The sequence below is a fragment of the Paramacrobiotus metropolitanus genome, unplaced genomic scaffold (genome assembly GCF_019649055.1).
Source record: "Paramacrobiotus metropolitanus isolate TYO unplaced genomic scaffold, Prichtersi_v1.0 Parri_scaffold0000004, whole genome shotgun sequence".
Classification (NCBI taxonomy): domain Eukaryota; kingdom Metazoa; phylum Tardigrada; class Eutardigrada; order Parachela; family Macrobiotidae; genus Paramacrobiotus; species Paramacrobiotus metropolitanus.
Genome location: NW_026570224.1, coordinates 242,356 through 266,134, shown reverse-complemented (window position 1 = coordinate 266,134; position 23,779 = coordinate 242,356). Strand labels below are relative to the sequence as shown.

The 23,779-nt window shown below is 48.4% G+C and overlaps 4 protein-coding genes across 8 annotated transcripts; 1 reads left to right on the top strand and 3 right to left on the bottom strand.

The window, feature by feature from the left end:
- Positions 1-216: 216 nt before the first annotated feature.
- LOC129601912 (uncharacterized) lies at positions 217-6,778 on the top strand. 3 transcript variants are annotated; one of them, XM_055500856.1, is made up of 6 exons: positions 762-891; positions 2,300-2,589; positions 2,648-3,110; positions 3,866-4,176; positions 4,724-5,195; positions 6,262-6,778. In XM_055500856.1, exons 3-6 carry the CDS (start codon positions 2,724-2,726, stop codon positions 6,481-6,483), a joined length of 1,392 nt encoding a protein of 463 aa, XP_055356831.1. In that variant the 5' UTR covers positions 762-891; positions 2,300-2,589; positions 2,648-2,723; the 3' UTR covers positions 6,484-6,778. The 3 variants fall into 3 exon arrangements, with proteins under 3 accessions (XP_055356824.1, XP_055356831.1, XP_055356840.1); XM_055500865.1 differs by lacking the exon at positions 762-891 and adding an exon at positions 929-1,987; XM_055500849.1 differs by lacking the exon at positions 2,300-2,589 and having other exon boundaries at positions 217-891.
- Positions 6,729-13,741, bottom strand: LOC129580711 (uncharacterized). Its single transcript, XM_055471368.1, is given in 11 exon segments — positions 6,729-7,326; positions 7,916-8,107; positions 8,211-8,255; positions 8,557-8,760; positions 8,822-11,907; positions 12,118-12,307; positions 12,309-12,760; positions 12,820-12,866; positions 13,057-13,129; positions 13,424-13,525; positions 13,591-13,741. Coding segments are annotated over 11 exon segments (4,827 nt in total). The 3' UTR covers positions 6,729-7,041.
- On the bottom strand, positions 13,511-20,994 carry LOC129601894 (transient receptor potential cation channel subfamily A member 1-like). 3 transcript variants are annotated; one of them, XM_055500825.1, is made up of 24 exons: positions 20,709-20,994; positions 20,584-20,644; positions 19,643-19,875; positions 18,814-19,012; positions 18,707-18,754; positions 18,515-18,648; positions 18,075-18,263; positions 17,809-18,021; positions 17,577-17,746; positions 17,403-17,518; positions 17,238-17,342; positions 17,123-17,184; positions 16,792-17,067; positions 16,679-16,732; positions 16,524-16,619; positions 16,395-16,465; positions 16,317-16,342; positions 15,969-16,255; positions 15,731-15,912; positions 15,513-15,678; positions 15,246-15,458; positions 15,004-15,189; positions 14,766-14,896; positions 13,511-14,699 (listed from the first exon to the last, which is right to left on the bottom strand). In XM_055500825.1, exons 1-24 carry the CDS (start codon positions 20,733-20,735, stop codon positions 14,474-14,476), a joined length of 3,471 nt encoding a protein of 1,156 aa, XP_055356800.1. In that variant the 5' UTR covers positions 20,736-20,994; the 3' UTR covers positions 13,511-14,473. The 3 variants fall into 3 exon arrangements, with proteins under 3 accessions (XP_055356800.1, XP_055356814.1, XP_055356808.1); XM_055500839.1 differs by having other exon boundaries at positions 14,775-14,896; XM_055500833.1 differs by having other exon boundaries at positions 17,403-17,515.
- A 134-nt stretch (positions 20,995-21,128) lies between these two features.
- On the bottom strand, positions 21,129-23,175 carry LOC129601941 (uncharacterized). Its single transcript, XM_055500885.1, has 5 exons — positions 22,931-23,175; positions 22,302-22,690; positions 22,148-22,216; positions 21,530-21,593; positions 21,129-21,448 (listed from the first exon to the last, which is right to left on the bottom strand). Exons 1-5 carry the CDS (start codon positions 22,977-22,979, stop codon positions 21,387-21,389), a joined length of 633 nt encoding a protein of 210 aa, XP_055356860.1. The 5' UTR covers positions 22,980-23,175; the 3' UTR covers positions 21,129-21,386.
- Between the last annotated feature and the right edge of the window lie 604 nt (positions 23,176-23,779).

The window sequence follows — 23,779 nt, the reverse complement described above, 5'->3', positions numbered from 1 at the left end:
AAACGCGTTTAAATTGTTTAAATTGCCAGATGTGGGCGGGTGCCGTGCAGTACAGTGAGTTGATACGCGCGACCGCACCGGTGATCCGCCCAACCGGAAGTGATCAGACCGTCGACTGCTACCGGAAGAGCTCAGTACACTCGTGCAGTGTGCAGCAGTGCACTGCGAAGTACTGTACGAGTACGAATGGACGCTTTCGCAAATGAATTATTAATAATACGAACTTTTATAATATTTTCTTTCGGTTTTTGAATTGTTTGTTACCGAACAGAATTTCCAAAAAAATTTTGTTGTGCCGCCTTGCAGCTGTTTTGCAAGCTGTTGGAAGCAGATTACTCGCACGCGTGTCGCATCTTTGCCAGTTGCAGACTGCAACCAGTTGAATGTGGAATTGAGCTGGTTGGAATTTACTAGAATTTAGATTTTAGAGGATATTAATTTTGTGCCATATCGCTGTCGGCTGTTTGGAATGTGGAACGTCCATTGAGGAACGGGCGGGAAAACAACAAGTACACGATTGTGATTCGTCAGCACAACGTTGTTAGTTTTTACAGAAACCTCGGGGATGGGTTATCGGTTCACTTGCCCGTGTCAGCGTTGCGCTCGGACTGCAAAGCGCCATCATCCGCACTTATCCAGGCTGGACCAACTGAAGCGCCGCAGCACGGGGCGTTGCGTGTGCCCACCGCAATGGAAATTTCCCGTTTACCATCGTCCCGATGAGATCTACAGCTGGAACGCGGTACTCGTTCCGTCGGGCGACGGACTGCAGCAGTATGGCCGCGTCATCGACGTCGTGGACGACGGTCTCCTGGTGGACTTTGACTGCCCCGAGCGCCACGAGGAGCTGGTGGACCCCGCCACCGCCCTACGGTGTCTGCATATTCCGGGGTATGTGCGACGATGTACTAGTAGCCCTGCAGCAGCATACCTACAAGATTTGTTAGTGTATATGCAGTATGCTCCTGCTCGTGGTGATAGGCGATCTTCCACGTTCGTTCGTTCGCGTACGCTTAAAGATATGGCGAACAAAATTCTGGAACGTGAGATCTGGCCAGTGTGTTTGCAAGGGAACGGGTGTACTGATGTTAGTTGTGGTGTTTAAATGCGCTGCTGTACTCGTATCCTTGTTTAAAGTTCAATCTGAAATGCTGTGTATTCTGGAGAACTGTGTTGTTGTGTGTGTCTGCTGCCTCCAATTGGGCTCTTGCCCTGAATGTGTGCGGACGTTAAACCATTAAACCTAAACCTACAAGTCGGTGTACAGTTGCGGACTCGCACGTCACCGAAAGCTCTAAGAACTGTGACAGCGTGGCCCCACTGGCCAAAAGTTCCAAAGGGGGGAAGTGTTCGCTTCTGGAAAACGGATACCCTGTTTATCCTTTAGTGATGGAAACGCTGGGAGTTTTCGGTCCGGCTCTAAGTGAGCTGCTACATTTTATGCGTTGCAAAATTCGAGACTTAACTGGAGAAGCGCGCGTTCTGCTGCTTTCCTCAACCAGGGATATTGTATTCTTATTTCTTGTTGTTGTTAAAGGAAATGCTATGGCTATTTTAAGTCAGAGACTTTGGTTGTTTTTTTAATGTTTAAAAATTCTAACTGCTAAGTAGTGTACCAGCGCTAGCATGTGGGTTCTTTCACGTCTTTGGGAGGCTATTGCCAATATAGTAAACCTACAAGTACGTAGTATGTGCGGTACTTTTGCTACACTATTAATTTCTTTCGAATCATGATTCTTATGGCTGCAGCCAGACATTACTGCTTAAAAATGAGATTTCTTGTACTTTGACGTTTTTGGCATTCCGGATGTTTTCGCAATATGGATTCGCGTACCGTGTCCGAATTGCGGAAAACTTATGGAAAACATACAGTACTAGTACTTGTACTCGCAGTGCCGCACACTCGCATGCCGCCCTTTTCTGTTAGTGTGGTTACGCAGTGTTCTTGTGTTGGCGCTGCGAACGGCCAGCCGGAAGCGCCCTGCTTGTAAGTCTATCGCGACATTCTTTTGACTTTCTGATTCAGGAGTTTTTTGAGTCTGAATTAAATTAATTTTACCATCGGGGATGCAGTTTCTCGCTGCACACCCGTAACGCGTGGTTCGTAGCTTACACAATATTTCGCTATAATCAAGTATTCGAAGATTAATTATTAGCTCATTCGCACGGAGAAAATGTTAGCTGATTTTCGTTCGTTGAGTCAGATCGCGATAGGATAAGTTTTACGATATTAAAACAATGCTCTTAAAGCATCTCAACTAGAAATGCTTTATGCAGCCAGTCTGCTCCCTTTTTCCAGGGAGCAAACAATTGTACGCGGGCAGTGTCCGTACAGCTTGGAAAAGGATGCGAGGTCACGAAGCAGTTAAGATTACGATTTACGACTACCAGAAACGAGAAACACCAGTTTACTGTGCGGCCAGATCGCTGGCCTAGTTTATTAGAACAACGTCCCGTACGAACGGAAGAAGAAACAAAACTACATCAGGTTTAGAAACAGAATGGACAGCGTCCGATAATGTGTCTACTCAAGCTACGCGCATGGGGAACTGGTCAGAACAGGTTGCCACACATGGTGAACCGCTAATTGTAAGATAACATTCGTCCGCTTTAATATTTGTCCTTATTGTACGAATCTCTCTGTCAGGTGCACCTTCCAGCACGATATCCGTGACAACCTGGATTTCGAAACGCGTGCGCTTTCATCCCGCGAGGCTCGATATATGCAGGTGCTGGCGCGATCCTCTCCCAACCACCCCTGGGAGTGGCATGCGGCCACGCTCATGGGGGGCAGCCTATTCTGGCATCGTTACTGCATCGTAGTCATCCACCTGGATGGGCGCGTCCTGCGCCGATGGATCCGGGCGCACGCCCTGCGTTTTGAGCCGTATTTCGAACCGGCGGCACGCGCTGACGTTAAGAAAAATGGTTTTGCGAAGCGCACCGTTGCGCTACCGGACGAATATGTGGGTGAGGACCTCCTAGACACACCTCTGTGGAACGCCTTGATCGAGGTGACGAAGGATTGCGTGTTTCCGGTTGGATTAAGGGATGGATCGTTGGTGTACGTGCAGGATGCGAAGGACAAACCGCTACAGGCCGGGCATCTGGTAAGATTCATGCCACACAGATGCGCTCCTTATATCTGAAGGAAAATGGCGCGGTATATAGCGTCAAAAATGGGATACATACACTAAAGCGTTCGCTTTCGCGCGCTTCGAATCTCTTTTTTGTAATACTTTATATCATTCGTAAGTTATATGATTTGAATACATTGTTTGAATACATGATTTGTATACATTGTTCTGAAAACCGTTTGCGCGCGCAACATCCGGTTGCCGAGATAAGGCGTACTGAAATGGGTGAAAAAATTAAATGGATTGTTGTGTACCAAAACTCTGGTTATTACCCGATCTTCTTGAGGGCTCACCGACATTTCGTCGACTAACACTTGGTCGCTCTCGTGACACTTCGTCGCTCGTCACGAGAGCGACGACAAAAAAACCTAAGAAAACTACGAAAGCTAATAACCTAAAAAACGGTTTTCGGAACCAATGTATACAAATCACTTAGCTTAAAAATGACAGGTATTTCAAAAAAGCCATTCGAAGTGCGCGAAAGCGAGTTTTAATGTAGGAACACCATTTTTGACACCATATACCGGACTATTTCCCTGAATTCTTAACTAAACGCCCATATATTCTACCCAGTAAGCTCTAAAATTCAAAGGAATCGATAGACTACAATTACACAGCCTGTATTCGTACTGACAATCAAAATCAACTGAGCTTTGGTTCTGTGTGAGATTTTGTCCTCGCCGTTTATCGTGATTAAAAGCGATACTTCCGCATTTTATTATTTACAGAAAACGTTATTTGGGTCCGCGAATAATAAGCTCGTCGAGCAATTTTACTCGCATACGGTGTTAGTTCCCGCTCTTGGTCCGCAGAATCAACCAGACCATTTGCCAGTGTTGCCCTCGGAAATCCACATGGAGATCCTCCGTATGTTGGACAGTGTGCAACGCCAACAATGTCGCCGTGTCTGCTGGATGTGGAACCGCATCATACAACGGGAGAACAGTGGCCGGGAAATCTGGGTGTCCTTCTCCCATCAACGTCTCCTGGAAGGATCGCCGCGTACGGCCACTGTCCCCGACGAAGCTGCCTGGCGCCGGTCAGTAGAAAATAAAATTTGAGAGACCTCTAGCGTGTTCCAGATCATTTGAAATGATCTCGCATTCTGTACAATATTGATACATTTCTCTGCGCTGTTCCACGGTAAAAAATTTGATAAATTTTTTTCGTAATTTTATTTAATTTCGGGCACAAGTTTGTATGAAAACTGAAAACACAAATTATTACGTAACCAATCTTTGAAAAGTTCCGGTCATGTGGAACAACATGGAGATTGGAGAATACCTTGCCTCTGACATCCGGTGCGCGAATTAGAATACTCTGTATGTCCGCAATGCGAGAAATCTCCAATTATAAGAACTGCTTATGAATATTACTTACTTTTTTAAAGTTATTGCTAACGGGAAATAATTGCTTAAGTCTTGCGTGCAGCCAGCAAACGTGTAGTGTAGCAAGCGAGAAATAATTTCTGAATTCTTGCAGTGCCGAAAAAGGAAAATGTTTGATCGAGTTTTGTATCACCTATCAGTGGCACTTAAATTTTTTTTTTCAAAAACGGCTGAAAAGAGCGTGGGTGTAATCTGCAGATCGGCGTATCTGTTGGGAAGGTGTCTGTGGAAATTCCGCACGGCGGATGTGGATACGATCATCATCAGCCGCGCCACCGAGCAGCAGGATGACAATGGCGTTCTCAGCGATACCCTGCGCTTAATTAACCTGGCGTGGCGACGTCGGCCGTCCACCGGACGAACGCTCATCCTCCATCAATTCCACTGGGATCTTGACTTTGCTCTGCACGCGGAGATGCAGCATGTAGAGAGGCTGGTGTGGAAGAATTGCACGTTCTCAGATCCTCGTTTTGGGCACTTTAGCCGGCAGCCTGTCTTGAACCTGGTCGGCCAGCAGGACGTTGATGAGGGGCGCCAAGGGAAGGGTATGGATGTGTATGGTGCCTTGCAGGCCAGTCTGCCGGAGGTCAGTGCCGATGAAATGGCGCAGCTGTATCAGTGGATGGAGGAGGCCAGGGAGCGGCCGTGCGGGATGACACCGATGAACAAGGTAATTCGCTAACTTTTGTTCGGATATTTTAGCACCCGGTGAGCAGTTTATCAAGACAAACTGCAAGGTGCATCACGTTCTGGAAACTTTCGCAATACGGATTGGCGTGCCGTACACCAGAAACACGATATTCTTTGCGCTATTCTATGTTAGAGAAAACTTAAACGTTAGAGTTATTAAGGGATTTGGCCTGTCACATAGCACCAAGTTCGTGTACATTCAGGCGAACTTTCGCTGTTGCGCGCTCCCAAACACTTTTTTGCATTGTTTTATGGTATTTTGTAGCCAGAAGAATTGTATACCTCGGTGAGAAAACCGTTTGCGTGCGCAGCATCCGGTTGCGAAGTTATGAGGGTATCAAAATTCCTAAAAGTTTAAATGCATTCAGGTGTACCAAAAGTCTCATTATGGACCGATCCCTTTCGAAGTTTGCACGTAAATGCACATAACCATGAAGATCGTTTTGACACGGATCCGTACTTCTACGATCTTTTTCGAATTTTAAAATGAATTTTAAAGTTTTTGAAATTTATTTTAAAATTTGAAAAAACATGCTAGAGCAGTGGATCGGTGTCAAAACGATCTTCATGGTTATGTCCATTTACGTGCAAACTTCGAAAGGGATCGGTCCATAATGAGACTTTTGGTACACCTGAATGCATTTAAACTTTTAGGAATTTTGATACCCTCATAACTTCGCAACCGGATGTTGCGCACGGAAACGGTTTTCACGCCTATATACACCAATCATTTGGCTCACAATGTCAAAAAGCAACCCAAAAATGCGTTTGAAAGTGCGCGAAAGCGACTATTCCCGTCAATGTACACGATTTTAATGCTGTGTACCGGGCCAAATCCCTTAAGCTTATTCTACGTTAGAGAAAGCTTAATAATTTTTAATTAAGCTCGTACAAAAACACTAATTATTAGTTATTTATTACCTACTCAATTTTTGAACAGTTTTGGATAGAATTAACGTGGTTTTGGTAGGTTGCTTTAATGAAGAGTAGATCTGCTTAAGCAGTACTGCTTATCAGTCAGCTGTTTCATTTGGCCATTTTGTCAGATTGTAGGGTTCTACATGTATAATGATCCGCAAGGGCACTGGGCTCGCAATATTGCCGGTGGGATGGCGGTGATCTTGCATACGCATGGTCTGGCCAAATTAACCCGGCTGACACTCCACGCATTATTGCGGGAGATGCAGCGCGCACGCGTTATTGCGCGGGAGACCGCGCCCCTTTCCCAACCGCGTCCTCTGCCCAAGAGCCGGTGTTGTGTGACCTAAATGGATCGGCCGGCGGCATGCTAACGACCAACCGTGCCACCAACTTACCAAGCCTCATTCGTTACCGCGCGTGGCGATATTCTAACAGCATGTTTGAAAATTTCGTCAGGAATTTTCTTTACCAAGCTTTGCACTCTTTTCTGGTTTGATTTTTCTACATAATAAACCCGTCCATTATAGGATCTGTCATACAAGTGGGAGAACCTGCGATTCTTGGCAGTATTTTTGAATTTTTGCATGTGCATAATTTGTTTTAATGGTGTCATCTGTTGCCCATACTGACCGTCATTGCTTAATCGGAATAAATATTTATAAATGTCAAAGTTTTGGCTAATCAAGCACTTGATACCAGCAAAAAGAAATATGTTACAGTACAAAAACACCCACATCATGCCAAAATCAAGCAGGACACAAGCACACAGAAACCCCACCCATCAACCAACAACAACATGAATGAACTTGTGCTCTACTGTGTCCGACGCACAACAGTTCAGAGCGTGCAGCTACAGGAGATCCAGGTACAATAAAGTGACAACCAGTCGCTACAAGCGGTTCGTTTTAGCGTCTCTGTCCCGGGATATTCCAGACGAATCCCTGATCGACATCGGCCGCTGGTCGCTGCGGAACCGGCCGCTTTTTATCGCCGCCGGGCACCGGGGATGGTCGTGTCAGCGCGGGGAGAGGGGGCTGGGGCCGCGGAGGTGCGGCAAACATGTCGGTGCCGGAGAAACCCGGCACCGGGCCGCCGGGTACCGGCGGGGATTTGGTCTTGACGGGGGTGTGCAGTTTGGACGCCACGAAGCGGGTGATGTTCGGGGAGAAGTGGGCCGGCAACGGATGACCCTACAGCGCACAATATACACAATATGCACACAGAATTGAATTCGCATTACAGGCTGTCTTGTTACCGGTTCAGAGGTCATGCCACCGACTCCGTACATTTCTCTTTAGAACGGTGCTATTCAGGGCTTATAGACTACTAGTGGTGGTTGCGAACCACATGATTGCACGAGCGCGAGCGCCAATACCACTGGGAAATGGTATTGGGATTGTGGAATTGGAAAAGTGTTACGTACGCTCGTCGTGGCGTCAGACAAACTCTGCTGTGGAAATGTATGCTCTGCTATGGAACGTGCATCACTTGACGAAGACTTAATTGCAGCACCTCGCGTGCACACTAGGTACTGCCATGTAACCGATCGACGCGACAGTGTCATCTGATTATCGAATTACAAAATGTGTAGGTAAACCGAGCCGTTTTCGAAAGCACTAGCCGAATAAGGCACTCGTAAAGTACGGCAGTGTTGTATGAACATATGGATGCATGTTGTATGAACATATGCATGGACGTTTTGAAACTGAATAGCATTACTTTGTATTCATTGATCGGGCAGGCAAGAATGTTTCTCGGTCTGGAATTATGAGCACTTACCGCAATGCTGGGCGGCTTGCGTTGCGTGCCCGAAACAGACGGCGCCGGTGGGATCTTGGCCACGCTGGATGGCGCCCTCGGCTGTTGATGGATAACCGATGGCGGCGGAAGAGGCGAGCGCGGTGTATAATGGAGTGGCGGCGCTTGGGCTCCGGGGAAGATGGGCGGCGGTTGGTACATGGAACGCGGTGCCTGTTTAGCCGGACAGCTTGTTGCATTAAAATAGTAATAATTATTATCACTGCTAGCTTAGATAATTGCATTCCGGTCCATTACGAAAATAGACAGCATGTACCGGTGTGGCCATCGAAGCCATAGTTTGGAGAAACGGCGAAGATGCCTATCAAAAAAAAGGTCACATTACACTCTTTAACAACGTATATAAGGCAGTACGCTTCTGTATAATTGCGAACGAAAACCCGCGCATTTTCTAAGATTAGCGAACGAACATTTTTTCATTTGCGAACGAAAACCCGCGCTTTTTCTACTTCCCGCGCATGATGGTATTGGATGTTTTGGTAGTACCTAATTTTGTAGCAGTAGTGTCTGGTTAATACTGTCATAATTATGAATCGAAACAAAGAAGAAATACTTTTCTAATATCTGTATGAAGCGGATTCGATATACAGTACAGTACATACCGCTAAATGAGAGCGCGGATACGAATTCTGCATGACCGGCTGCACCGGCGGTGGCGGGACATACGGCGTCCTGGGCATCTCAATCTCCCGCTTCTCCAGTTTAACCGATATACTGGAATCCGACCGGGACTCCACGGCCTCGTCCTCCTCTTCCAGCCGGGCAGTTCTCCGTGACCTTTGGGTCCTCCGCGTCCGTTCAGTACGCTAAAGCCGGTTTGACGGTTAACTAAGGTAGCTGATGAGAAACAATCGCGGCTGTACCTACTTCCGAACGCAGATCATCATCCTCCGACGGATCCTCCACGGGACTCATGGGTCCTGCCCGCGGAGGTTGTCCCAACTTCCCCCTTTCCATCAGGTGCCGGCGCACATCGGGATTCTTCAGCTGCTCCCGGTAGTTCTGCGCCTTGGCCACCGCCCGCAGATCCACCTTGGGCGGCACCCCACCCCGCGGGCGGTTGGCCTGGGCGTAGAGGTTCTCCACAATATGGAAGGTCTCCTCGCGGCCGGCCTCCTTCTTCGTCAGGACCGGTTCCTGGTGCGGCAGGGCGAACTTATCGGCGAACCGGTACGGGACCATGTAGCTCTGCACGGCGTGCTCCAACCCCGCGTCCTCCACATTCTCCAGGAACTTATCGGGGAACCTCCACCGGTGGGTGTTCGGGTCCTGCTCGATGCGCAGGATGTTGGAGACGAAGGTGCGGTACTCGTGCTGCATGGTGCCCAGCATCCCGCGCAGATACTTCTCCGCCATCATCCGTAGCGCCCCGATATGCCCGTAGCGGTTGCGGAAGTTGACCAGGGTCGTCTGGGTCAGCCAGCGTTTGGTCTCCGCCCGCAGTTTCTGAAAGTCCGGGTCCAGGCCGCTCTCCACGTGGAGAATTGGTTTATAGGATAACCAATTCCGCACGATGATCTCGACCAGCACACGGTCCTTCTTGGAGAAACTAGCCACTTCCGGGACTTTGCAGTGTTGTAAAAGGTCACGGTACACGCGGATCTCGTCGCGGCTGGGATTGCTGATCATTTCGTTTTTAAAGAGGTGGATGTAGTAGAGACATTTCTGCCGTTTAATACAGTCCAGCTGTCCGGTTCGGTCCAACCGGAAACTGTTCATCAGGAACAGGCGAATAATCCGCCGATTCTGGATTTCATCGTCGGTGAAGATCTTGGGCCGGTCCGCCGGAATTTCGATGACGCCTTTGCGCGTCAACTCGTAAATGGCTTTTAGATCCCCAGTGGCTTCGTAGCTCTCCCGGTTGACGAGGGTGAACGCCCAGCCGCGGACCACGCAGTACGTGTTGACGAAATGGAAGAGCCGGTCGATGGTGTAGTACGCGAAATCCCCCAACGGCACCCGGCCCTCTTCCTCATCCGACCCGATATACTGCGGCATTGTAAAAAGCTTCGCTTTCCACGAATTCCACAAGATGTGTGAGTCCTCGACATGGCACACCGGGATAAAGTAGTCCTCCTCGGCGTAGGGACCCCGGAGTCCGAGGAGGAAGAACAAGTACTCCAGGAAGTCCTTCAACGGGTGCACGGTGGCGCCGTCCGTCAAGGACTGGATGGAGTGCAACTTGGCCTGCAGCTGCCCGTCCGACATCCGTCGGACATCGCTGTGGACCTTCAGTTTCCCGGTCCCCGGGTGGGTCTCCTCGTCGGAGTGGACGGAGTCCGAGAGGTTCCCGTCCGCCATGCGGAACTGTTTCCCGGTCTCGCTGTCGACGATGGTGCTGTCGGAGATGTTGACACCGACCTTGACGGCGGGGACCTCGGCGTCCGGTAGGACGGAGGGTTCCCCGACCTGGACGCCGGAGTCGGAGCTATGGGTGACCGGGACGGTCGCCCGCGGGATTCCGTCGGTGCTCAATGAGGTCTGGCACCCGATGGCGGTGGCCAGCAGCTCTGGACCGGTCTGGCATTCCGTGGTGGCCGTCGGCGGTTTCTCGGTCGAAGTCAGGGAATGACAGCTGGAGACAAAACGGGAGTCGACCGGCGCGGATTGGATTAGCGATTCCGCGGTGCTGACGTTCCGGGAGGCGGTTTCTCGAAAAAAATCCGGGAGTGCCGGAAGTTCCACGACCGGGAACGGTTCCGTTGCCGCGATTTTCTCCGCACTTTTTTGGAGCTTTATTGAAGGAAGCCGGTACGGATTCTCCTTAATCTTCTGTACGAGATTATCGTCGCTCATCGTTGACAATTGCCCGGTGTCGTAAACCTGTCGTGTGGGACGCCTGGCTTTCTGGTTGAACACGCTGTACGCCGCTTCCGATCGGCACAACCCGTAAACCACCGAATTATCGCTGGATTCGGTCGTTGGTCGTCGACGGGTTTTCGCCGAACTCTCTTGTCTGCTTCTTCGCGGCGTTCCCATCGTTTTATTCGGTTTCTCGGTCATTTTTCTTTGCGTCCGGTTTTCCCGTTCCACCGAACGCTCTTTAACGGACGGTGACCTTTTGACTGCTTTCTTCTCTCGCACAGAAACAGTTGTCTCCGATTTAGATTCTTTCGTATCCGGTTTGACAGTCTCCGATTTACTGGTTTCCGTCTGACTGAAACTCTTCCCCGGCGTCAACGTCGAACCCGATTCCGTGGAGATTTTCGGCATCACCACCGGCTCGGTTTGCCCGAGAAGGACTTTATTCCGCAGAACAGCGTTCTCCGCTTCCACAGCGCGTAACTTCTCATCGGCACGGCCTAATTCGTTGTTGGACCGGTGCAACTCGGAATTTAACGTTTGCAGCACGCTGGTCAAACTGGTGACGAAATCCTCCACCACCGTGTTGGTGCCGGCGACAGCTTGGTTCATCTGGAAGAGCGGGTGGATGGCGCTATTAGGGCTTGCTATGGGCACCACATTCGGGATTATCTCGGCGCTTTTCTGCAGGGATTTCGACACGACGGAACTGGATTCGCTCGCCGTGACCACCGGTGTCGCTGCCGGTTTAACGGGTAATTCGGTGACCTTTGCCTGGTTTTCGTGCTGTTCCTGTTGGTGTTTTTGGCGGAACATCCGGGATAACCGCCGTTGAAGGCGGTTGTTCAACCGGAAGCGGAAGTAGAAACGTCCGCGACGCCGCAGCGGCCGCTCAACAAGCAGGTCTTGACTGTAGTTCGGTCGCGGTTTTAACTTGGTGACTGTGCGTTCGGATTCGGATGTGGTTGGTTGAGCGGCGGGTACGGAGGGCGCCTTAGTCTTCACGGTTACGGCGGAGGAGCTTTTGCTTTTGGATAATGTACGGTTGGGCGGTGATTGCGGCATGTCGTCGATGGCGACATCGCTTATTGGCTGCGGTGTATTAGGCGGCAGCAAATCCGGTCGTTTTGCGTCGTTGGTCACATTCTTCACTGCATTAAATTAGACATCAAAATCTAACACGCGCAGTTAAATTTTTACTAAACTGCACACTTTAATCTGTACTTTTTCGTGATATTTATTCCAGTTAGATTAAAAGAGAAAGGTCAAAAAATTATTAAGGCAGCACATTACGGTTCATGAAATTTCTGATAAATATTTTGATGGTCATTCGAAAATTGTTGAGAAACGAAAACTCTTACCGTCAGTCACCTCTTTAAAATCCAATCCCGGTTTCGGCAGCTCCGGCGTCGGATGCACATAGGGATACATTCCGCGGTGCGCCTGCATCAGCGGCACCGACAACGACGCTTTGGCCATCGTCTGCGTCACCGTCTCCATCGTCCGCAACGGGAACGCCCAGTCATCGGAGATAATCGAGATCCGTCCCTCCTCCGGCCCACTCGGCGTCTCCACCCCGCCGTGGCTCGCACACCCCCGCCCACGGGTGGCGGCTGCTGCAGGTGCAGGAATGCACCGGGCACCGATGCGCCGTGACCTCTCGCACCGGGGTGACGGACTGATCGCGTTTAACGACGGGAACGGAGTCCCCGCGGTCGGGATGAACCCGGCTCTCCCGTGACCTTTGGGTGACGGATTCGGAGGAGGAGCTGGTGAGCTGCTTGGAGGAGTCATCCAGCCAGTGGCTTTTCCGGCCCTTTTTGGAAGGCAGACGCGGCAGGCTGGACGCGATTTCGTTGCAGGTGCGGAGTCCTTCGAAGAAGTACAACGCTTTCCGGAAGAGTTTCTGCAGGGATTTCCGCTTGGAGATCTTGCGGAGCGGCGAGCCCGGCTCGTCATCTTTTCTGCGTTTGCGCTCGGGACGACGACGCGGCGGACTGCTTTCTGAAAAACAGCGGAAAGGTCATGGATCGTTGATTACTGTGGACGTTTTCCTGGTCAACCTGAATGTTTCGTTGAACTAGGCAGCCTTTCTGGTTTCACTGGCACACTAGAAAGCAATATTCCCATTAAAAACTGGGCGAAACTGCATTCGCTAATGGATCTCATAAATCTCAGAGTTCGCGAAGCTTATTTTTTAGAGTGATAAGTCGCCTGCATTGCGTGATGCTATGATAGATAAAAGGCGTCTGTCGATTTCGTGGGAATTGGGAGGAAGTGCGCGTACTTACAGTACTTACATGGGCTGCTTACATTTTGCTGCGACTGGGTTCTTCCTTTTGGGTTTCACTGGTTTAACGATCTCGGTCTCACCTAAAAACACGTATGAATGTTACACAACACAAGAAGCACAACTACAGTATAATCAAAAGGCGAAAGCTTACTAAAGATTACCCAATCCAGAAAAGCCGTCAATTAGCGAAAATCAGATTTTGCTTTGTTTACTGATTAGGTTCGTAAAGCATTTAAAAAACAACGTGTCTGGAACCAAAATTGGTGGTAAGAGGCACATAAATTAAAAATAAAGAACGCTGCTTGTTATATTTAAGTGAAGTATGTGGAATGCAGAAACTCCAAATGCAAAAATCGTAAAGTAGGTATACAAACTGTAGTTGCGGCTGACGCTGTCCTGTCCCTCTCCCTTTCCCTCTTCCTCCCCTACAAATCCCCGATCCCCGCTCTCCCTTCCTCTTCCCCACTCAAGCGCAGCTCCTCATCTCCGGAACTGTACAATCCCAACTCCCGCAGTTCCTGTCGCCGTCGCCGCGTCCCACTTCCGGGCCGGGACGCGGAGGACGCCGGCGCCGCGGGGACCGGCCAGGGCTGGGCGCCATGGATGCGGCCGCTGGCGAAGTGCAACGACGGCGGTGCAGCAGCAGCGTGAACTTTATGCCCGTCGCGGCCGGGCTTAGGTGCTGACAGCATCCGGACAGTCCACCTCCCGCAGGGACATAGGCAGGGCGGAGGTGGTGGCGACGGGGAACCAGCCAAAATATGCAGTCATGAAGCTTTTGATAAGAAAATTGTATTTCGCAGTATTAACGCAATGAAAATCTCCTGAGTTTGGCCACAAATTGCAACCAGCGTGTTAGAACGCGATAGCGGTACGGGTTCTCAAGATTTGCGAGAAACATGACAGTAGGAGAAATTTCGCGTTATTTAAATTATGTAGATCAAAAGAAGCAAGAACTCTTCTTCCACCGTTCCACGTGCTAAGTAGTGTCACTATTATACAAAGCAATATATTATACAAAGCAAGTTTCCAATACGTATTGCAAAAGTAATACAGTGTGCGCGAAAGTCGCGTTGCTTAGCAATTGCCAAAAATAAACTGGACCTACATAAGACGTACAACAAGTATCAACAAGAACAACATCTTTAGCTGGAACGCGCTTTTTCCTCGGGCGCATACATTATCGCTCTCTGATATAATTAATGTTTTAATGTTCAACAAAAATAGTTAAGGCTATTAATAATTATTGTAAATTACAGTTTACAGTACATTAATAAAAATGAGCACAAGCGATTTGTGAAGCAAGCGATTTGTGAAGCTCCCAGACAGTTCCAGAAAAACAGCAGCCATTCTTATGGAAAACTTAATCTATTTCTTGTGGCGGTTTTGTGAAAGCGTGAGGAAAAGTGGCTGGCAAAGCAGGCCTAGTCGTCCTGATCGAAGGGATCATGCCGTCGGAAGGACACCTTGCGATCGGTGATGTGCATGCGCTCGGCGTGCTTCCGGTCCTCCTCGGCACGCTCACTGCGCTTCCGCATCTTGGCGATGAAGGAGGGATCTTCTTGCTCCGCGCTATCCCGCTCCATTTGCTTCAGGATCCGCGACAGCATCTCGCGCTGTTCCGCGACAGTATCATCCAGCTGTCGCAACCTACAATGCATAAAACCAACGAATTTATCATTAATTCAGAAACCTGTCAAAATCGCGAAGCTGCACCGTTTATACAAATTGGAAGTCTCGTCGCGCGCCATCAACGGCACATCCTCCACTTCGGACTCGCGTGTCTGCGGCTGGATGTGCGGCACATTGGGTTCGGCCATGCCGCCGCTCTGCAGAAACTTGGCCACCTGCAAAATAACCCGTTTCTGAAGTTATTTTACGCGAGTTCTCTGCGGACCACCCAGGTTCCCAAATTTATTTATGTGCCGACTTCTTTATTGCATTAAAAAGGTACCCGGTGTTTGAAAGGAATGGGTCGATGCGTGTACAGTTTATACACCTCCGTGGCGCGGTGAATGCGGTGGATAAGGAACGTCGGGAAGACCCGCTCCAGGGATTCGTGGAGGAAGACCTGCATCTCCAGACGTAAGGTCACGGCGTTGCTGCGGATGGCCTCCATGTCGCCGATCGCCAAACCCGTCTATAAATCAAACGACTGGATAAGAAACCGGAAAACTGTGTGGTGTCAAATCTGACCAGTAGGTTGTTGAGCAGGATGGGCATCAGAACCAGGAAGACGGCGTAGAAGAGGAACGCCAGTTCCGGGTAGGCGATCATTCCGTCCATCAGCGGGTACAGGAAGTTGTCTAGGGACTCCAGGTCCCCGATGGTCATGGCGCCGATGCGCAACCCGGAGATGACAACGTTCTCGTGCGAGGTGCGCAGGTCGTCAGGATCCAAGGGATCATCCTGAATTATTATCCCAGATTATCCAGGAAACTGCTTACAGAAGGTTGTACGTACGTGTTTGGCGTAGTATGTGGTGGAGTTTGGGTAGATCTTCGTCTGGAAAAGCGTGCTGAAGGCCCCGGTGAAAGCGGCCGTCAGGAGGAAGAAGAACCCGGAGACCTGGATCAAGGTCTTCAGGATCGTGAAGAACATGAACGAGTAGATTCCGAATGTCCCGAATCTGTAATCGTTGTGTTGAAAATCTTGAAAATGTGATAGAAAAGTTAGCGTACGGTCGAAAGAAGCGGAGGAGGTTGAACCAGGCTAAAAAGATGGCCACCGTCCCGAACTGGTACGTATAGCGTCCGACGGCTCCGGCGCGGTAATCCTGGTAGAAGCAGAAGACAAACCCGCCGCAGGTGATGAACAGAAGGATCTCCATGTAGTTCATCCACTGCATGAAGTACCGGAGACCCTGCAACAAAACAATCGAGCCGGCGAACGCTGATCGAGGTCGTTGATTGCGTGTACCTCGGAGCGCAACTCCGCGAGCTCTTTGAGGAAGATGATGATCAACGCCACACCTAATGTTAAAAGCGCCGGGGTGTCTTTGAAGGAGTAATCCTTGGCGGAGAGGATCTCCTCGTGGAAGTGCGCGAATGCCGGTCCGCTGAGGGCCTCCGAGCCGTTGGGATGGCAGAAGGCCACGTTGGCACGGGATTTTGCCAGTAAGTGGGGACGCAAATCACTCTCGACGGCCGACATCATCACGTACGACAGCACCGACACGAAGACCAGGTTGGACGCCATGATGATGCCTGCAGACGGAGAAAGGTCACTGTTTTACGCGTTCGGGTGTTTGCTGAGGTTGGAATTTACCGGAGCAGTACATTCCATAGGAGATCCTGGAAAACGCGCTAGTGATTAAGGATTTACGGAGATGGTAGGGAACTATACCATTTGCGCTCCAGAAGCGTTGTGCAAACGGGATGAGCGAGGAGATCACTGCGCCGCATCGTCGCCATCAGCTAAAAATTTTTTAGTGGGTGGACATTTTAAGGAGCGGAAATTCGGAAGAGCGCCTACTTTCAGCGCTCGCATGGGAACGGCCACACTGTTATACGGGCCTTTACTCTTCTCCGCGTTCGTACAGTGATGGAGTATCGTGAAGTCGTACTCGGTCTGCAACAGGGAAAAGCATGATTCAACAGATCAAAGGGACAGCAATTCGAGCGACTTACGTACGACCCATGCTCATCGAATTTGGCTTCGCTCATACTGCGATCCAGGCATCGCTGCAACGAAACCATCGACAAGTGTGCAACAAGCCGACGAAAAAGGTCACAAAGCGTACTTTCATCACGTTAGGGAGATGCGCGATCAACCCGAGAACGACGGTGCCGTATGTGAACGAGTGCTGCATGACGATGAGCTTCCAGTGTTTACTATTGATGAAGGCCAGTGCCGCGCGCTCGTTCTTATTGCGGATGGCCAGATCGACCGGTGTGTACCCTGACGCTTCCTCCCGCGTCACGGCTTGTACCACCATCGCGGCGTTGGTTAAGGAATTCAACAGGGATGTCACCGCTTCCGCAGCGTTATTGGCGGCCGCCAAATGCAGCGCGGTGTTCTGCAAACGAGGTACCTTATAAAAACTGAACAATCGTTGAAAAAACGCGGCGTACCCCGTATTTATCGGCATCGTTCAGTACCGCGCCGAAGTATACAGCAATCGACTCCATTATCTCTGCAATCAGACGTTAACGTGACCTTTGAAGACCCTAGCTAAAACACTCATACGGTAATGATTGCGCGCCGCGGCCAAGTGGAACGCGGTTCGACCGGAATCGTCGCGGAAAGCGAAGGCGCCTTTGGACAGTAGCAGTTCCACCACTTGCTGGTGACCTTTTAAAAAGAAAAACCGTAATTTAACAGCCGAAATGAATTAACGTAATGAGGACTTACCGTACGCCGCAGCCATGTGTAATGCGCCCCGCCCACGATGATCCATGGCGTTGAGGATGCGTGGACCGATGGGGTAGCCCAGCAGTGTTCGGACCATCTCCAGCTGTCCGTACCTGCTAACTCTGCCAGTCTGACTATGAAACGCACAGCTTGACAAGGAAAAATCCTGGTTACTTTGCGGCGTAATGAAGGACCGTTTTATTCTTGTGATTCTTGGAATCGATACTGGCGCCGATCTGCAGCAGTCCGTTAAACGTGGCGACGTGACCGTACCCTGCGGCGTACTGTAGCGCCGTGTACCCGAAACTGTCCAGCGCATCCAGACGCTTCTTCCATTCAGGATGCTGCGGGATAAATTGGACTTCGGGCTGTTGTACAAAAGCGTTCAATCAGAAAAAGAGCGTACCGAGTTCATGCGCTCGATTAGTTCCGGACAATCCAGCGGGTTCGCGCCCACCATGGCGGCGTGATGCGCCGTGGTGCGCTGGAAGACCGGGTCACAGATGAAGGGATTGACGCCGTACTTGAGCATGACGGCCGCCGCGTACCACGCTTCCCGCACCGCCGCCATGATCACCGGACTGCGGCCTTCGGCGTCCAGCATATCCGTCGGTGCGCCCTAAACCATGACCTTTAGAGCCTTCGCTCCAGTATACCACTATAGGTTGCCACCTTATCTAGCAAGTATTCCACCAGCGCCGGGTCGTCCAGCGCCACGGCACGGTGCAACGGCGTACTCCCTTCCGAGTCCTTGATGGAGAGGGCGCGCCGGAACTCCTCGGGGCGCAGTTCCGCCATTATACTGACCATCTCCAGGGAACGCTGCAGGCAGGCGTAGTGCAGCGGCGTGCACTGGGGACCCTGCAAATGAAATTTATTAAGGCGTTCTCAAAGGCGTTCCTAAACGAGCAAAGCGTTCCTTGAACGAGAAAAGCGTTCTGAAAACAAGAAGTGCGTCCTGAAGATGAGCGAAGCGTTCTCAAGTGGAGCAAAGCTTTAACAAAACGAAGAAAGCGTTCTTTAAACGAGGAAAGCGTTATCAAAACGAGCAAAGCGAAGAACCTTCCTATCATGCAAGCAAAACGAGGCAATCACGCTTTATTTCGGCTTACCCGGCTTTGCTGGTGATCCACCGACGCGCCACGCTCCAGCAACAGCTGAATACAGTCCATATGATGTCCCAGCACCGCCCAGTGCAGCGCCGTCCCGCCCTCGTAATCCTCGGCGGTGACGAACTTTTTATTATCTGCACCGGTTACTATGAAGAAGATTACGAAGCAGTGGAAATTTACGCGCTTGGTTACCGGTCGCGATGACGTCGACGAGTAAATAGCGGAGGACGTTATACGATCCTAAAGAACGAACAGAATGTGAGAAACGGATGCTTGTTCGAATGCCGGTGGCGTCTGACCGGTGGCGGCGGCGATGTGGACGGCCTGCAGCCAGTGGAAATCGGTCTGCTTGGAATGCAGGTCGGCGTGGTGCTGGCGCAGGAATTTGAACGCCGACAGATTGTCGAATTCCGCCGCCACGTGGATGGGTCGTTCACCCTTGCAGCTGTCGGCCACGCTCTCCGGATCCCAGCGCCACTTGGAATTACTCAACAGGCTCTATTCAAATAAACGCTGATTCGTCATAACAAGCAGATAAGTACCGTGATACAACTGAATTCCCGCTCATCAATATAGAATTTTAAAATAATCATGTGCTTAAACTTACAGAAGGCATACATTACTTACGAGGCGCATACCCCAACTCTTGATTCTCTGGTCTACCTGTGCTTGGTATCGTTAGAATCCTTAGAAATTAAGCAATATTTTGCTGTTGTTGAAATTAAGCAATATTAGAGTTGGGGTATGCGCCTCGTTACTAAAAACAGAAATTAATTTTCTTATTTCGCCGGTTTTATACAATACATACATAAATAAAAAAGCCGAGAAATAAATTAAAGAATGTTACAATACTAGTAAAAAAATTAAAACCATGATTATTTTGATAATGCTATATTTTGATTGATTAACAAAAATAAGTAATTATCCTGCTAAAAATAAAAAAAAAATAAAAATATATAAAAGCATCATCTTTGGTAAAAAAGTTGGTAGGTAATAAAAACTGTATAATACAAATAGTTGTAATATTATCAAAATTAATTGTGCCAATGATGAACTTATTGAATTTTGTTGAAGTAATGATAACAACAATAAAAATTGTATTAAATACTAATTTCTAATACAATGTACCTCGAGCAGGGCGAAATTGTCGGTGCGGACGGCGTAGTGGATGGGCTTCTCGTTCTCCCTGCCCTGTTTGGGGCCCAGGGAGGTGTCGATGACGAAGGAGGACAGCAGCTGGTTGAAGTCGCTCAACCCGGTCAATCCGGCCAGGTTGGCCGCGTTCAGCCCGTTGGCCGGGCTCATCCTGCGCCGCGGTGACCCGCCAACGCCATCCTCCAGCAGATGCCGGGATTGGCCGCCTGCCAACACCGCGATTGAACGGACAGCTTGTCGGATATCCGCGGCTTGTGTTTATTATTCTAACGCTCGCGGGCGAAAACTACTTGGCTGGTTGAGTAAATAATAACAATTTCAACTCTCGATAAGTCATTGCACTTTTGACGATATATGAGCAGCATTTTTTTCCGCCAATGTGTTTTTTATAAATGCAGAAGATTATCATGATTTTTTTATTTAAATAAATTTACTAAAAAAAAATACTGCGAATTTCCCAGTTTGTAAATTCATAAAAATTCGGTTTGATTTTAATTTTTTTGCTTGATTGTTTACCGATTAATTAGAGCATACATTAATTAAATGAACTGTAAAATTAATAACGATAAATATTTTCAGGATGTTTTGTTTAACATTGATCTGTTTTAAACCGAATTCGTGCTGTAAACCGACTTGTTCCTATTAAAACGGTTATTAAATAAGCCACCGGCAATGCCGGGTTTTACGGTAATCGACGTTTTACTCTCCCCTTGAAGCGCCCGCAGACAATCAACAACAAAAACATACACCAAATACCCGGATATTTTCATATAAAATTTCCCAAATATTATGCGCATAACTGCGTAACAATATTCGCAAGATACTCACCACAACAATAATTATTATTCACCTAGGATGGGCTATGCTTAATGACGTCAGTATGCATTGATTAAAGATTTTTGAATGTGACTTACGGTCCCGCGCGCTGGCGTTCCGCTCCTTATCCTGATCGCGGCTGCGATGCCGTTTTAATCCCTTAATAATGTTCCAATATTTACGCTTAATAAGTAAATAATCAAACAAATTACGCTCAACTTACGAGAGCTTCGCGAAGCCGTTCAAACATGATAACCCCGGTGAAAAATTAACAGCAAAATCATCACCAATAATCCATCGATTAATCGCCACTTATTTACCGTTTATTCCGTGAAGGTGGAGATCATAAAAAATTGTGTATAGTAAGCATTGCTTGCAGTAGAAAAAAACCAGTAGAATGTGTTGTGTGCGTCGCCGATAGAAAGTGTGCCCATGCTTTGGCAGCTTGAAGACATACGCGAGTACAGTATAATATGCCTCTGTTGGAGGTTTGGTTTGTTTGGTTTACTCCCGGCGCTTTATGAGCGGCGACAATGCACATCTTGTGAGTGTTCGGTAGCCGGCGAAAGAAAAAATGACTATTGTACCCGGTGTATCAAGATTGTGCAAAGTGGGCAAACAAGTTTAGACGCCTTGATATAAATCACACTCAGCGGTGCACCGGCATGCCGCGTTTTTATTACCGCCTCGTCACGTTTCTCTTTTACAGCGGCAAGGTACATATTATCGTTTAATTACAACCGAGAATATAAAAAAACCCTGTTAAAAATATTAACCGAAAGTTCTCGAATAAATATAAAACAGATAATTTGGAATTAACATTACAAATAAGCTGAATAAAAAAAAGGGTCTAACTTCGATATTGACTGACTAATGAAATCAGCGTTTTTCGCAACCACGATCAGCTGCTGCCCAGCATGAGCCCAATAAAAGCGGCGGTGTATAATGTGAAGGAGAGATTTCCTGTAAAGAATCACGCATTAATCATGCATTCCATTCAATCGCTTTTTCAAGACATAAAGATCGTAAAAATCAGCTGTTTACCTTTAACGTCAACAGCAGCGGATGCGGCGTGTTGGATTTCTTGACTAGGAGCAGGCGGATCAACCTGCAATATGTACAGTGCGTTAATACGCGAAATACAAAGGCCTAGGTCACAAATTAATTAAGAAAAAAATTTTCCCACACTAAAACCGCGTGGGAAAATCTACTGCACACTACTGAATAATGTACTTTTTGGCGTTAATTTTTTACGAGCGAATAAGGAAAAAATTCTTACAGTTAGCAAATCTGCAGATAAAATGCACTTAAAATGCACTTTTTAAAACGTTAAGCGTTACAAATTAATTGTCTCGCATCGCGAAGTTGCAAATAATAACCTGATTACTCAGGGAAAATTTTTTTCCCACACTAAAACTGTGTGGAAAAATCTGTTGCACAGAACTGAATAATGTACCTTTTCGCGTTAATTTTTAGAGAATCCGAAACGATAACTTGTTAGCAAATTCGCAGAGAAATATTCAATTTGTTTAAGTCGTGTGCAACGCAAAAACACAGATGAATTTGTTTGAACTATTGGTAATAAAAATTCCGTTTTATCGGCTGCATTTAAATATAAAATGCATCTTCTGTTATGCGTGGTTATTTCTTTACATTTCGTACCTGAGCAGTTCGCGTATCCGCTTTCTGCGGCGGCCCATAGAAAACTGTGGTCCCCGGCGACCAATCAAGCTGCAACCAATCACAGCACGTGTCACCCAACAGACGATCCACGCAGTTAACGTAGCGCCCCGCTTTGTATGGGCCGTTAACTCACGACAACACTGCCATTACCGCATTCCTGGAAGATCTGCGCCAGACTGCGCGTATTGCACAGCGTGGTGTTGCAGTACATGTTGATGCGCTTGTTCTCCGGCTGCTTGACACACCGCACATTGGCCGGAGCGGGAATACCCCCCGGGTAACTGCACTGCCGCACCACAATCACCTCGTTTTGGCCGTCGGGCGCGCGGTTCAACTGCTGACTGAAGGACACACAGTACGGTTCGTCGAAGATGACGCGGTCGCTTAAGGGCGACGGGGGGCGGGGGTTACAGGAGGCCACGCCTTCGATGTCGTTGCTGATCAGGGAGGGGTTCGTCTCGCAGGCCGACCCGATGGGGCCACGGCAGTGGTAGCATTTTAACGCGTCGGCGGACCAGTAGCCTAAAGGTCACCGGAAAAAAATATGAAATAAAAAGGAAAAACACTAAACGCACTAAAGGTCAACATGAAATAAAAAAAGTTTTCTCTCAAATCAATACAAGTTCTTTTATTCTTCGATTACACGCAAAAACACAAAAAAAGAAAAAGTTCCATGAAACATAATTATATAAAAAACATGTACAAAAACTGAAAATATATACTTGAAAAAATCATTGTCGGGCGTAATAATGTAATTCTTACAGCAGATAAATATCGCCGCCAAGATGACGACGACACGGTGTCGGCGCATTTTTTAATGCAGTTGACGGTCACTGCGGCGAGTGGAGATTAGCACAACATGGTCAAAAGTATTACATTGTTTCGCTATAAAAATATTGCAGAAAAGGATAGCAAAATGTCTTTGTACGTCAGTTTAGTTTGCCGTGCTGAAGTCGGACTTTACAGCAGACAGTGAGGGCATGCGCATTGAATTACTACTCCATATGATTGTCTATTATTGAAGGGCGTGCTTAAGTTGTGTTGCCATGACGACCCGTCTGTTGACAGTGACTCCGCTCGCCATTTCCCCAAAAAGCACAAGCGTGCTGTGCGAATAAGCGTGTAAAAGTTCTTATGAAAGTGCAGTACTTAAGTGTTATGTACTTGCCGTACTGTGTGACCAAGCACGCTTTAATGTGTGGGATGCGTGTCCAACACAGTAACACGCATTCATTCTAAGCGAAAGCGGAATGAAGTGAATTGTGGATGTAATTATGGCTACCACCCATTTCGCCAACGGGACATTTCGCCAACCGGACATTTCGCCAACCAGACAGCAGCACTTCGAATTGAGGCAGTTCGAATCGAAATCGAAATTGTATCTCTAACGGCTAGAAAAATTTAAAAACGAGCATATGAAAACCTAAGAACAGAACCTAAGAAACCAGACGGAAACCTGAAAAAATTTTAAGCATATCTACAGATAAGAAAATCAAGGAACCTTAGGCCTCGTCCCGAATTCAAAGCGAATCTCGTTATGGTACGGTTGCTCAACCACACGAGGTGGCTGTTTGCAGTGGCCACGCCTACAGATACGGTACGCGAAGCCAC